The sequence below is a fragment of the Odocoileus virginianus genome, chromosome 20 (genome assembly GCF_023699985.2).
Source record: "Odocoileus virginianus isolate 20LAN1187 ecotype Illinois chromosome 20, Ovbor_1.2, whole genome shotgun sequence".
NCBI lineage: Eukaryota > Metazoa > Chordata > Mammalia > Artiodactyla > Cervidae > Odocoileus > Odocoileus virginianus.
Genome location: NC_069693.1, coordinates 14490590 through 14503501, shown reverse-complemented (window position 1 = coordinate 14503501; position 12912 = coordinate 14490590). Strand labels below are relative to the sequence as shown.

The window sequence follows — 12912 nt, the reverse complement described above, 5'->3', positions numbered from 1 at the left end:
CATTTTTTATCCCTCTCTTAAGCAGCTGGAGGAAACAAACTAGTGATATATATTTTTTTCCTTTCTATATACAAATTTAAAAGAGGTTTCTCTTAAAATACTGTGTTGCCATAATGACACCTGGTTCCACCTGAAGTGAACTTTTCTCAAATCTTGAGTTAACCAATGCACTTTTCTTATGGAAATGTTTGCTTAAGCTATGTTAATATACTATGCGTTTACCCCAGACTCTTCTTCAAGTCAGTTCCACCTAACGGCTCAGAACTGACTTGATAAACCAGTATGTTAGACATTGTTCCCCTTATCTATGTAAACGAAACTATTTGTATGGTAATCTGCCTTTCTACAAGAATCAAGTCAATCGTTTTTTTGGCCCATCTCTGAGTTTTAAGACATTCCTTTCTTTCATTAAGAGACCACTAGTAATTATATAACATCCAGCTAGAGACTAGCAGGGGGTTATTCTTTCTGCCCACTTCTGACACGTATGTCAGAAGCTTTCTCTGTCTCCTTTATACTTTAATAAAGCTTTATTACAAAAAAGCTCTGAGCGATCAAGCCTTGTCTCTGGCCCTGGATTGAATTCTTCTCCTCTGGAGGCCAAGAATCCCAGTGTCTTTTCGTGGTTCAGCAACAACCTTTCAGTTCTTTACAGAAAAATTTACTAACCTTTAATTCCAGAGTCCACATTCCACATGGTGCTAGTGGTAAGGAACCTGCCTGTCAATGCAGGAGACCTAAGAAGTGTGGGTTGATCCCTGGGTTCAGGAAAATCCCCTGGAGAAGGGCATGGCAACCCACTCCAGTATTCATACCTGGAGAATCTGATAGACGGAGGAGCCTGGAGGGCTACAGTATATGGGGTCGCAAAGTCAAGACACAACTGAATGCCTTGCAGGCACACATGCCACATCCTGTACACCTTGTGTCATCAGAATATTTCCGGTCATTTAGGGCTTCCCTGGTAGCTCAGCTGGTAACGAATCTGCCTGCAATTCAGGAGATCCTGTTATAGCCACGCTATAACAAACTCACTCAGAAGGACAATGCAGATAGTGGAGTGCAGCTTATTACACTGGCGGGCCCAAGGCAGGGTTTCCTCTTAGCCAATGACCCTGACCAGCACTTGTGAAAACCTTTTATACCCCAAGTGTACGTGTCCGAACCCACCACCCCAAATTCCTTGAGACTTACAAAGGAAGGGTAAATACAATCACAATAACCCCATCATTCACATGTTATGTGATCAAACAGTTAACAATCAATAAGCCTGCGGTTACATTCCAACCAGTTAATAACCGATAAGCCTGTGGTTACGTTCCGATAGATACTGTCCGGAGTCAGGGGTGATTAGTGTATGTTTTTTCTTAGGCATTGAGTAACCTGGGTACAATTGTCAGGCGAGTGTATGCTCCTCCATTCTTTGTCTCGTCACAACAAAGATTTGGAGTGATGGACATTAAAGCCCCTTGGCAGGTCACAGCTCTCGGAGGACAGACCGTGTTACAGCTCAGTGTTACAGCTCTATTTATTTAGATGATAGCAGGAAAATCCATCTTTGAGGTGTGAGGGCACTTCGGTCCAAAGACGGGAAGAGAAGAGCGCCCCATCGTGTGTGTGTTGGGGGGGGTCGGGGGTAGGGAGAGAGAGAGAGAGAGAGAGCTTAGGCAGGAGTGTTGTTTGTTTTACCTGAGGTTCTCACGCTGGTCCTCGGACCTTTGTTGTATTTTCGCGGGCTTTCCCTTCCAGGTCTTTTAGCCACCGCCATTTTGGACTCCTTTTCCCTATTCTAACTACCTAACACAATATTCAAGGTTCCCCTGTCCGGAGGGGGTTCCCATTGTCGTTCCCATAGGCACTAAGCAGAGAGTCCAGAGTCCATTGGAGAGGCAGCCGAGCATGATCAGCACGGACAGGCCTGAGATAGAGTACTGGCCCTATGAATTCCTTCTTCAAGCCCAGTTCGATTCCTGGGTCGGGAAGATCTGCTAGAGAAGGGATAGCCTACTGGTTGCAGGAAGGAGGACCCCTTCCAGGGCCCGAAACCAGGCTCTTGTCTAACACTCGGAAATGAATTGTCCAAGGAGACACATGTGCTAACAAAACAAGAGATTTTATTGGGGAAAGGGCACCTGGGCGGAGAGCAGGAGGGTAAGGGAATCCAGGAGAACAGCTATGCCAGGTGGGATTGGTTTCCGGGTTGTCTTTAGCCAATCATTCTGACTTGTTCAGCCAAGATGGATGCCAGTGAGAAGGATTCTGGGAGGTGGTTGGACATGTGGTGTCTCCTTTTGACCTTTCCTGAACTCTTCCTGTTGGTGGTGGCTTATTAATTCTGTGTTCCTTACCAGGACCTCCTGTCGTAAAACAGCTCATGCAAATGGTTACTATGATGCCTGGCCAGGGTGGGTGGTTTCAATCAGTGCGCTTACCTTAATATACCCACTCCAGTATTCTTGGGCTTCCCTGGTGGCTCAGCTGGTTAAGAATTGGCCCACAGTGCGGGAGACCTGGGTTCAATCCCTGGGTTGGGAAAATCCCCTGGAGAAGGGAAAGGCTACCCACTCCAGTATTCTGGCCTGGAGAATTCCAAGGACTGTATAGTCCATGGGGTCACAAAGAGCCAAACATGACTGAGTGACTTGACTTCTTCCTTCCTTCATTAATCTAGAGTATCTGGATTAAAATCTAGGTCTTGTAATGACATTATATTTATGCATTCACTTTTTAAAAACTTGAATGTTTTGAATGTTTTCATACTTTTTCCAAGTTTTGAGATATATTTGAACATAATTTTAACTAAAAGTTTTTTTATAACCTTGCATTTAATGACTAGTAGTCATGAATGGATATTCTATATTCTAAACCAATCAGTTGTTGTTAAAGCTGAATCTTACCTGGGTAATTCCTTCTACTTGCTATGCAGCTCGCATGTCTTACCCAAATTTTCCTTCCTTCCAGAACCTTCTGGGAACATGTATCCATGTCTTTTCACATGCAGACATGTTCAGGAATGTGGCATTGGCTTCTGCTGGGTGGAAATGCATCTGCTCAGATGTATTTATTAATATTCAGGGGAATAATGTAGGAACTGGATAGTTTACATTATTATCTGGGTGCTACTGAATAAAAATATCTATGTACCTCCCTATTCAAAAGCTACTTGATTTTAATTTAAATCTTTTTTTTCTGACATCTTTGTGGGATTCACCCATGTTATGCACGTAGCAGGCACCTTTTTTTTTTTTTTTGCTTTATATTCCATTATAGGATGTTGCACAGATTACTTTTCTCTCCTTCAGATGCTGGAAATTTGAGTTGTTTTGAATTTTTCTTTAAGAGATACTATTGCTATGAACATTACTGTATTGTATGCTTATGTTTTGTCAACATAAGCTTTCTTTTTTGCTATGGGAAAATGTCCTGGGAAAGAATTGCTGGGTTATGTAATAAATCTATGTTTAGTTTTGTAGACACTATGTTTAGTTTTGTTTAGTTTTGTATTGTATGTTTATGTTTTGTCAGCATAAGCTTTCTTTTTTGCTGTGGGAAAATGTCCTGGGAAAGAATTGTTATGTAATAAATCTATGTTTAGTTTTGTAGACAGTTTAGTTTTAAACACACTGTAGTGTGTTATGCTTTCACACCCACTGCATGAGAGTTGTTGTGTTTTTTTGCATGAGAGTTCTAATTGTAATAAGTTAAGCATAATATTGTAATCTTTATGATAACCACTAAGAGAATAATGTATAACAGTATAAATTAATGGAGAAACTATTTGTGTAATACAACAGGAGGTAAGAATGGTAGAATAAAAATATAAAGAAATAGGGACTTTCCTGGTGGTCCAGTGGTTAAGAATCCACCTCAAAATGTGGGGGACGTGGGTTTGATCCCTGGTCGGGGAACTAAGATCCCATATGTTGCAGGGAACTAAGCCAGGGTGCCACAAATACTGAACCCATGTGCTGCCACTAAGACTCAAAATAAATTTTTTTTTTTTAAAGGGGGGGTCTTCTCTGCTGGTCCAGTGGCTAAGACTCCATGCTTCCAAAGCAGGGGTCCCAGGTTCGTTTTCATACCCTGGTCAGGGAACATCCCACAACTAAGAGTTCACATGCTGCAGCTATGGATCCCATGTACCTCAGCAAAGACCCAGTGTAGCCAAACAAATAAATAAATATTTTTTTAAAAGACAGAGGGGACACATAAAAGCAAATGTTGGTATACCCAACATTATTAGTAATTAAATGTAATGGAAGTGGATTAAACATCCCAATAAAAAGAAAATTGTTATCAGCCTGGATGAAAAGTACAAAATCAACTGTATGCTTATAGCAGCTGATATATATTAAGTGTAATGATACAGAAAACTTGAAATATGAAAGAGGTAAAAAAAAATATATGAAAGAGGTATAATGTAAAGACTAACTTGTGGAAAGTTGATGTCTCTATATTAAGATCAGACCAAAAAAAACAAAAAAAACTTACAATAAATAACTGTTTTATAGTGTTTTATAAATGATATAAAAGTCATTTATATGGGGGGATGTTTTATAATGATAAAAGTTTAAACCTAAAAAGAAGATACACTAGTCATGAATTTGTACCTAGTAACAGCCTCAGGATATTATTAATAAAAACCAAAGATTAACAAAGGATGAATCCACAAATGCACTCATTGTTCATAACACTATACAGGAGGCAGTGATCAAAACCATGCCAAAGAAAAAGAAATGGAAGAAGGCAAAATGGGGGACTTTCCCAGTAATCCAGTGGCTAAGACTCCATGCTTCCAGTGTTGGGGGCCCAGGTTTGATCCCTGGTCGGGGAACTTAGATTCCATATTCCACAACTGAAAGATCCTGTGTGCTGCCACTAAAACCTGGCACACCAAATTAATTAATTAATTAAAAACAAGAAGGAAAAAAACTGGTTGTCTGAGGAGGCCTTACAAATAGCTGAGGAAAGAAAAGAAGCAAAAGGGTAAGGGAGAAAGGGAAGGATATACCCAACTGTATGCAGAGTTCTAGAGAATAGCAAGGAGAAATCAGAAGGCCTTCTTAAATGAACAGTGCGAAGAAACAGAGGAAAACAGTTGAATGGGAAAGATTAGAGATCTCTTCAAGAAAATTGGAGATATCAAGGGAACATTTCATGCAAGCATGGGCACGACAATGGGCAGAAATGGTAAGGACCTAACAGAAACAGAAGAGATTAACAAGAGGTAGCAAGAATACACAGAAGAACTATACAAAAAGGGTCTTAATGACCTGGATAACCATGATGGTGTGATCACTCACCTAGAGCCAGACATCATGGGCCTTAGGAAGCATCACTATGAACAAAGCTAGTGGAGGTGATGGAATTCCAGCTGAGCTATTTCAAATCCTCAAAGATGATGCTGTGAAAGTACTGCACTCGATATGTCAGCAAATTTGGAAAACTCAGCAGTGGTCACAGGACTGGAAAAGGTCAGTTTTCATTCCAATCCCAAAGAATTACAATGCCAAAGAATGTTCAAACTGCCATACAACTGAGCTCATTTCACATACTAGCAACATTATACTCAAAATCCTTCAAGCTAGACTTCAGCGATACATGAACCAAGAATTTCCAGACATATAAGCAGGATTTTAAAAAGGCAGAGGAACCAGAGATCAAATGGCTAACATTCGTTGGATCATGGAGAAAGCAAGGTAATTCCAGAAAAACATCTGCTTCATCGACTACTCTAAAGCCTTTGACTGTATGCATCACAACAAATTGTGGAAAATTTTTTAAAGAGATGGGAATACTTTTCTCCTGGGAAACCTGTATGCAGGTCAAGAAGCAACAGTTAAAACTGTCATGGAACAACAGACTGGTTCAAAATTGGGAAAGTACCACAAGGCAGTATACTGTCACCCTGCTTATTTAACTTATATGCGGAGTACATCACTCGAAATGCCGGGCTGGATGAATCACAAGCTGGAATCAAGATTGCTGGGAGAAATATCAACAACCTCAGATATGTGGATGATACTACTCTAATGGCAGAAAGTGAGAGGAACTTAGGTTGTCTTCACATCTTGGCTATTGTGAATACTGCTGTGGTGAAGATAGGAGTCAGGTATCTCTTTAATAGCCTGTTTTCATTTCCTTTGGATATAGCTTGTACTGCTATTTTACTTGATCAGTAACAGTCATAATTCTACAAGCAGAATCAAAATGACATGTACCTAACTAGACACATAGAGTCTCTCATTCATTAATATCACTTATGATCCAGTTTCACAGTCAACATATAATGAACACATAAAAATCATGATAAGAGTTGGTACAGCACATTGTTTCCTATGATCTCACCCACTGCACAAAACCACAACATGGATCCTACACGATATTCCTAACTCCACTGAGCCCATCGCATAATTCCACAGAATTCCAAACCAAACAGAGAAACCACTTACTACAAAGTCACAGTTTCCCATACAAAATTAATCATCCTACAAGGTTTGTCAGCTTCTTAGAAAGTTAAATATAAACTTAATCTATTATCAGCATTTTTTTTTCCTCTAGGTATTTCCCTAGGAGAAAGGGAAACATGCCATCGTTATCATAATATATAAAACCTGAAAATACACTAAACGCTCATAAGAAGAAAAATGAAGAAACAAATTGTGCCACATTTGCACATTGGAATGCTGTCCGGAAGAAAAAAAAAAGATGAACACAACATCCATAAATCTTAAGGAACAAGAATGAGCTAAAGGAGACAATTGGAGCTGGAGAACTGACAGAACTAAATTAATATGACACATATCAGAACAATGGCTGTCTCCCTGTGAGACTGACTGGAAAAGGACACCAGGGAATTGAAGCTGAAGCAATGATGATATAAAACACTCACGAGGGCGGGCATACACTCAATACACTGAGTGTCTGCTAAGTGCTGATCTGGGTGTTGGGGCGTTCTCAAGGGGCAAACCTGACAAAAACAACAAAATCCTTGTCCTCTGGTTCACGACCTAGGGTCTCGCCGGTCTAAGTGAGGTTCTCGCCCCGGCCTCTGCACGGTTTCAGCCCTTCTTAGCCCTGCCTCCCTCGGCAGGGATTCACGATTCCCTCCCCGGCCCTTCTCAGCCGGGGTCCCGAGTCCCTCTGCCCTGGGCTTCTGATTCTTACCGGGCCCTACCAGACCAAGGCTTTCTTCGCTTGCTTCCTCTGCCCACCCCGAGTTCCCTTTACTGCCCTCCCTGGCCCAGGTTTGCAATTATTTCCTCGGCTTGGGCTTTCCTTCCTTCCACGACCTCCCCTAGCTAACAGAGGAGCATCACCTGGCTCTTCGGCGTCTGAAAGGCCCACCAGCTGCAGCTCCTCGCCATCGGCGAGCGATCCGCACACCCTGGAATTCCCGGGAGTCGGAGGCTCGGAAGGGCCTCAGCTGCAGGTGGGCTTCACGCTCTGCTCGGAGGGCTGGACGTTTTCTGTGTTGGACTACGTTTCCCACAGGCCCCAGAGCCTCGAATGAACTTCGACCTTGGGCTCCCCTTCTTGTGTCGTGACGGTTATTGGGTTATGCCTGGTGAGTTGAGATGAACCTGGTCAGGCTGCAGGAGGGGCTGGCGGTGATCGGGGAGGATGGGGTCAAGTTCGCGGAGGACGGATGGGAGGTGTGGAGCCAGGAGCCTGTGTCTGCGTGAGAGGCGGACGACCAAGGTTGCGGGTGCTATTGTTCGTGACGGCGTCTTTGTGGAGTGTTCTCGCTTGTGCGTGTGTGAGAGCCAGCGAGCCAGTGAGAGCTAGTGTGTGTTGGGGCCCTGAGATGGCGTGACTGGTATCTGATTGGGGTCGTGGCACTGTCCGTGGGGGCGGAGCCTACCGTGGTTCACATCACCAAGGCAACGAGGGTGTGTGACTGACATTGTGACCACGTGGTCCGGTACCATCTCTGTTATGACTGTCAAGAAAATGGAGTTTGTTTTTTCAATTAGCTTGTTGAAATTTTGAGTTTTTTTCAGTGCACTAGGAATGTGTGAATTTTTTTTTACACGTGTGTGTGTGTGTGTGTGTGTGTGTAAGTTGTATCAGCACGTCTGAGTACCCAGCCTAATGCTTAACACAGAGAGGACACCGGTGAAGTGAATGTTGCCCACCCAGGGTATAATTGTAGGTTCCATGATTTCTTGGACTGTGTTTCCCTGGATTCTCTTCGCTCTTCACACCAAATAGCTAATTGGATATAGCTGTGAAGAAAAGTTCACTAGAGTGAGTCATGAATTTCATTCTTATAATGAGAGTTCCCAATAGAAAATTACCTCCGAAATCATGGGGTTAGAATTGAGGCTTGCATCTGTTTTCAACACAGGTTTCTGGGAAGACTTGAAGCGGGAGGGGGACACAGGTGTAGCATCCCTTCCCGGGTAAAACTCCCTTGGATGCATTATGGAGGCCATTTACACATTTCAGAACCACAGCATTCCCTGTCCTGTGCCCTCCAGAAACTGCTGTGAACTTAGATTCCAGCTTTGAGCATAGGTGGCGCTTACCTTTTTCTCTGATACTGGCAAAATCAGCAGTATTCTAGTTTCCCATTTCCATCTGGTTGTATTTGTGGTGGGTGATGGGTCATGTCTGTTGGTGGACAATGTGTTCATCACAACTTTTAGCCAGTCTAGAGTCTCATAAGTCCTTCTTCTTGGTCCTGTAGTTCTGCAAGTTCTGAGGTGGAGAGCATTGCTACTTGTTTAACGGCCCATACAAGGTCAGTTCGTATTTGCTTTTTGTTGTCATATACTTTTGTTTTACAGAGTATTAAAGTATTGCTTTCCTTCTCCTAAGTTTCCCTAATTGTGACTTATCCACTTTCCTGGTTCTAGGCTTTCCCTTCCCAATTAGTAACAGGGCCATACAGATGGATGCCTTATCTTTCAGTGCTTTTCCAAGCACCCTTTACCTTTCCAGTTAATATCCCCATACCCACTGGGTAAATCATTCAGTAATCCCGCATGCTCTTCTTTCCAAAGGAAGGCACAAAAATACAACTAGTGGAGGAAAAATGAAGGACTTATTTTAGAATGTGATTTGTTAAGGAAGAGATCTGTGGCTAGGTATAATAACATAGCAGATACCTTTGATTTCCAAATAAAGCAAGGTAGGAAGTGGTTTGACTTCAATTAGTAAGTGAAAAAGTTGACTTTGACATTTAGAAGTGGGTATATGATTGGAGTTTTGTGAAGAGAGGTATGTGTGTACAAGAGCAGGGAGTTTTTCCAGAAAATCCATGGGGAGTGTTGAGTGGTGATAACCAAGTCTTGTTTGAGATCTGGCAGTAGACTTAGTTTCAGACCATATATTGGTGTAGACTGTGATAGGCAGTGTGGTATAGTGGTATTTGAGTCTGAAGAAACACTAATGGAAATATAACAAAAGCCACTTATGTAATTTTATAATTTCTATTGAACACATTTTAAAAAGTAGGAGGAAACAGTCAAAATTAATTTTGATAATGCATCTTATTTGAACTAATATATCTAAAATATTATTTCAACATAAAATGACATAAATAAATTGAAGTATTTTACATTCATACCTTCATACTAAGTTTTCAAAACCTGGTGCATATTTTATTGTTACAGCACTTCTCAATTTGGATACTAAATTTTCAGTGGTTAAGGTGAAGTATGCTTGCATGCATGCTAAGTTGCTTCAGTCGTGTCTGACTCTTTGTGACCATATGGACCATAGCCCACCAGGCTCCTCTGTCCATGGGATTCTCCAGGCAAGAGTACTGGAGTGGGTTGCCATGCCATCCTCCAGAGGATTTTCCCAACCCAGGGATCAAGTCCATGTCTCCTAGCTCTCCTGCACTGGCAGGTGAGTTCTTCACCAGTAACGCCACCTGGGAAGCCCAAGGTGAAATATACTCACATCAAAACAGTAAAATTGTGTTTAACTGAAAAACATTTTATATTGCTTTTCTATTTTAATTAAAACTAGATTTAAAATTCTGTTGCTTGTTCAAACTTGCCATATTTCAAGGAGGTCAATAGTTATTAGGATCTCTATTTTGTAATTTCTTGTTATAAAATGTTCATAATAATCACATCAGTGCCTTATGGATTTTATGAACATTGAATATATTAATCTGGGCATAGCCCTAGAGCACCTTACTAAATACCTTGTACTTTATTAAATTCTCAAGAAAGAAAAGTTGCTATTATGTGGAGATTCTAAATATTCCTCATAAATTTCTTAACTAAAGAGTAATGAAAATATAAAGTTAATTTTAATGAGGACTTAGAAGGAATTTTTAACAGCCAGATTTGTGCAGATATCCATAATAGAAATTCTTAAGGCAATTTAATTCCATTTTGGTACTCATAAAGGATCACAAATCTGTTGAAATTATGTTCAAAATTCTTCTATATAGTTCCTAACTTTTTTTTTTTTTTGATATGTTTGGTTTTGTTTGCAGAATATCTGTAACTTCATGGATTTATATAACTGTATATAATTTTAAAAACTAAGTTAATCGCATTACATAAATGTGATATAATACCATGCAGATAAGACAAGCTTTTTACATAGGAAAAAGAACACTCCTAATTGTTAATATTGTATATGAATCTGTTTTACTAAGATTGCATTTATAATCAATCTTATATATCTAAAATGATATTAGTTTTTGAATAATAAAGTTAAAAAATTACGTCATATATAATAAGTATATCCCTGCAGAAGGGAATGGCAACCCACTCCAGTATTCTTGCCTGGAGAATTCCGTGGACAGAGAAGCCTAGCAGGCTACAGTCCACAGAGTCACAAAGAGTCAGACATGTCTGAGCACACAGCACAATAAGCACATACACTGTACCAAATACATTTCTGCCTCTTTTACATACATTTTCTTATTTAGGCTAAAAATGCTACTACCATCTTTAATTTTGTTAATTCAAGTACATGTATAATGAATGTATCATATTGCATTGGTGTGATAAAACAAAAGGATGTTCACAAGTTTGTAGAAGTAGTTTATTTCAGTCACAAATTTCCTTCATGTTCCCACCCATTTTGAAGATCTTTTGTGCTCATTATGTTCCTAAACAAAAGGAAAGCTTGTTTCCAACTCTGTTAAGTCTTTTATGTAGAAATAACTCTTTTATATATGTCTGATGGTGGAATTGATGCAGATTGTAAAATATTCAATTTTTAAGGAACTTATAACTCAATAATTACCCACAATCCCACCATCTAGAAATAATCATTGTTAATAACATAATATACATTCTTTCAAAAATTTTCTCTCTAGGTATGTGGGGCTTTATTCATTTTTTTGGAGATATAATTAACATATAACATTATATTAGTTTCAAGTGAACATGATTCAATATTTGTATATATTGCAAAAAGACCACAATAAATCTGTTTTAATATTCATCACTATACAAAGTTACAAGTTGTTTTTTCATTGTAACAAGAACATTTAAGATTCAGCAACTTTTTTACTCTCAGGAACTTTCAAATATACAATACAGTATTATTAACTATAGTCATCATGGTGAACATTCATCTCCATGATTTATTTAGAATTAAAAGTCTACTTTTTGACCACCTTTACCCATTTTGCCCACCCTCTAACCCCCCATCTCTAGCAACCACCAATCTCCTTTCAGTGTCTAGGAGTTTGTCTTTTGTTTTTTTAGAATTCATATATTAGTAAGATCATACAGTATTTGTCTTGCTCTTACTTACAATGTCTTCAGGGTTCATCCATGTTTTCACAAATGGTGAGATTTTATTTCTTATGGCTGAATAATATTCCATTTGTGTGAGGGTGTCTGTGTGTGTGTGTGTGTGACATTTTCTTTACTCATTCATCCATCCATGGACAGTTACATTGTTTTCATTACTTTCATAATTAAATAATATTGAGGGTACATAAATCTTTTTGAGTCAGTGTTTTAACTTCTTAAGAAAAATACTCAGAAGTGCAATTGCAGAATCATATGGTATTTGTTTTTAATTTTTTAAAGGACCCTCGATTCCCTGGTGGCTCAGTGGTAAAGAGTCTGCCTGTCAATGCAAAAGGACCCTCCATTCTGTTTTCCACAGTGGCCTCACCGGTTAACAGTCCCACAAACAGTGCATAAGAATTCCCTTTCTCTGTGTCCTCACCAGCATTTGTTACTTCTTGCCTTTTTGATAATCACCATTCTGAAGGTTGAGATGAGGTTTCATTGTGGTTTTGATTTGCATTTCCCTGATTAATGATGTTGTGCACCTTTTCATGTACATGTTTGGAATCTGTTTTCCTTGGGAAAATGTCTATTCAGACCCTTTGCCCATTTTTTAAATTGAATCGTTTGGTTTTTTTCCTATTGAGCTGTATGAGTTCTTTATGTGTTTTGGATATTAACCCCTTATCAGTAATTTGATTTGCAAATATTTTCTATTAGTAGGTTGCCTTTTCATTTTGTTGATGGTTTTCTTTGGTGCACAAAGTTTTTTAGTTTGATGTGGTCCCACTTGTTTATTTTTGCTTTTGTTGCTTTTTTCATGCTATATCCAAAAAGAATCACAGCCAAGACTGATGTCAAGTTGTTTACCCACAATATTACCTTCTGGGAGTTTTATGGTTTCAGGTTTTATGTTCAAGTCTTTAATCCATTTTGACTTTATGTATGGTGCAAAATAGTGATCTAGCTTCATGCTTTTCCATATTACTGTCCCTTTTCCCAATACCATCTGTTAAAGAGCCTGTCCTTATTACGTTGTATATTCTTGGCTCTTGTGTCATAAATTGACCATAAGTATAACACTTGGGTTTATTTTCTGATCCCTTTATTCTATTCCACTGGCCTGTGTGTATGGCTTTTTTTTTTAATAATATAGTATATTTTTTTTATCAATATAGTATATTGATTACTA

At 39.5% G+C, this 12912-nt stretch overlaps 2 protein-coding genes across 8 annotated transcripts in view; one reads left to right on the top strand and one right to left on the bottom strand.

Annotated features, from left to right (window-relative positions):
- ZNF382 (zinc finger protein 382) overlaps positions 1-7411 on the bottom strand; it is a 64558-nt gene extending 57147 nt beyond the window's left edge. For 2 of the 4 annotated variants that reach the window (XM_070451800.1, XM_070451809.1), the window contains exon 1: positions 7320-7387. Coding sequence is in view for 1 of the 4 variants with exons in the window: in XM_070451811.1 (XP_070307912.1) it covers positions 2898-2985 (88 nt within the window). In the remaining 3 variants the exon portion in view is untranslated. Of the gene's footprint in view, positions 1-2897; positions 3029-7319 lie in introns of those variants that run through there. The other 2 variants (XM_070451811.1, XM_070451807.1) reach the window with 2 other exon arrangements.
- A 69-nt stretch (positions 7412-7480) lies between these two features.
- LOC110123646 (zinc finger protein 260) overlaps positions 7481-12912 on the top strand; it is a 41741-nt gene continuing 36309 nt past the window's right edge. The window contains exons 1-4 of one of the 4 annotated variants that reach the window (XM_070451789.1): positions 7670-7701; positions 8156-8250; positions 8693-8746; positions 9621-9858. Coding sequence is in view for 1 of the 4 variants with exons in the window: in XM_070451787.1 (XP_070307888.1) it covers positions 7624-7655; positions 8693-8746 (86 nt within the window). In the remaining 3 variants the exon portion in view is untranslated. The other 3 variants (XM_070451788.1, XM_070451790.1, XM_070451787.1) reach the window with 3 other exon arrangements.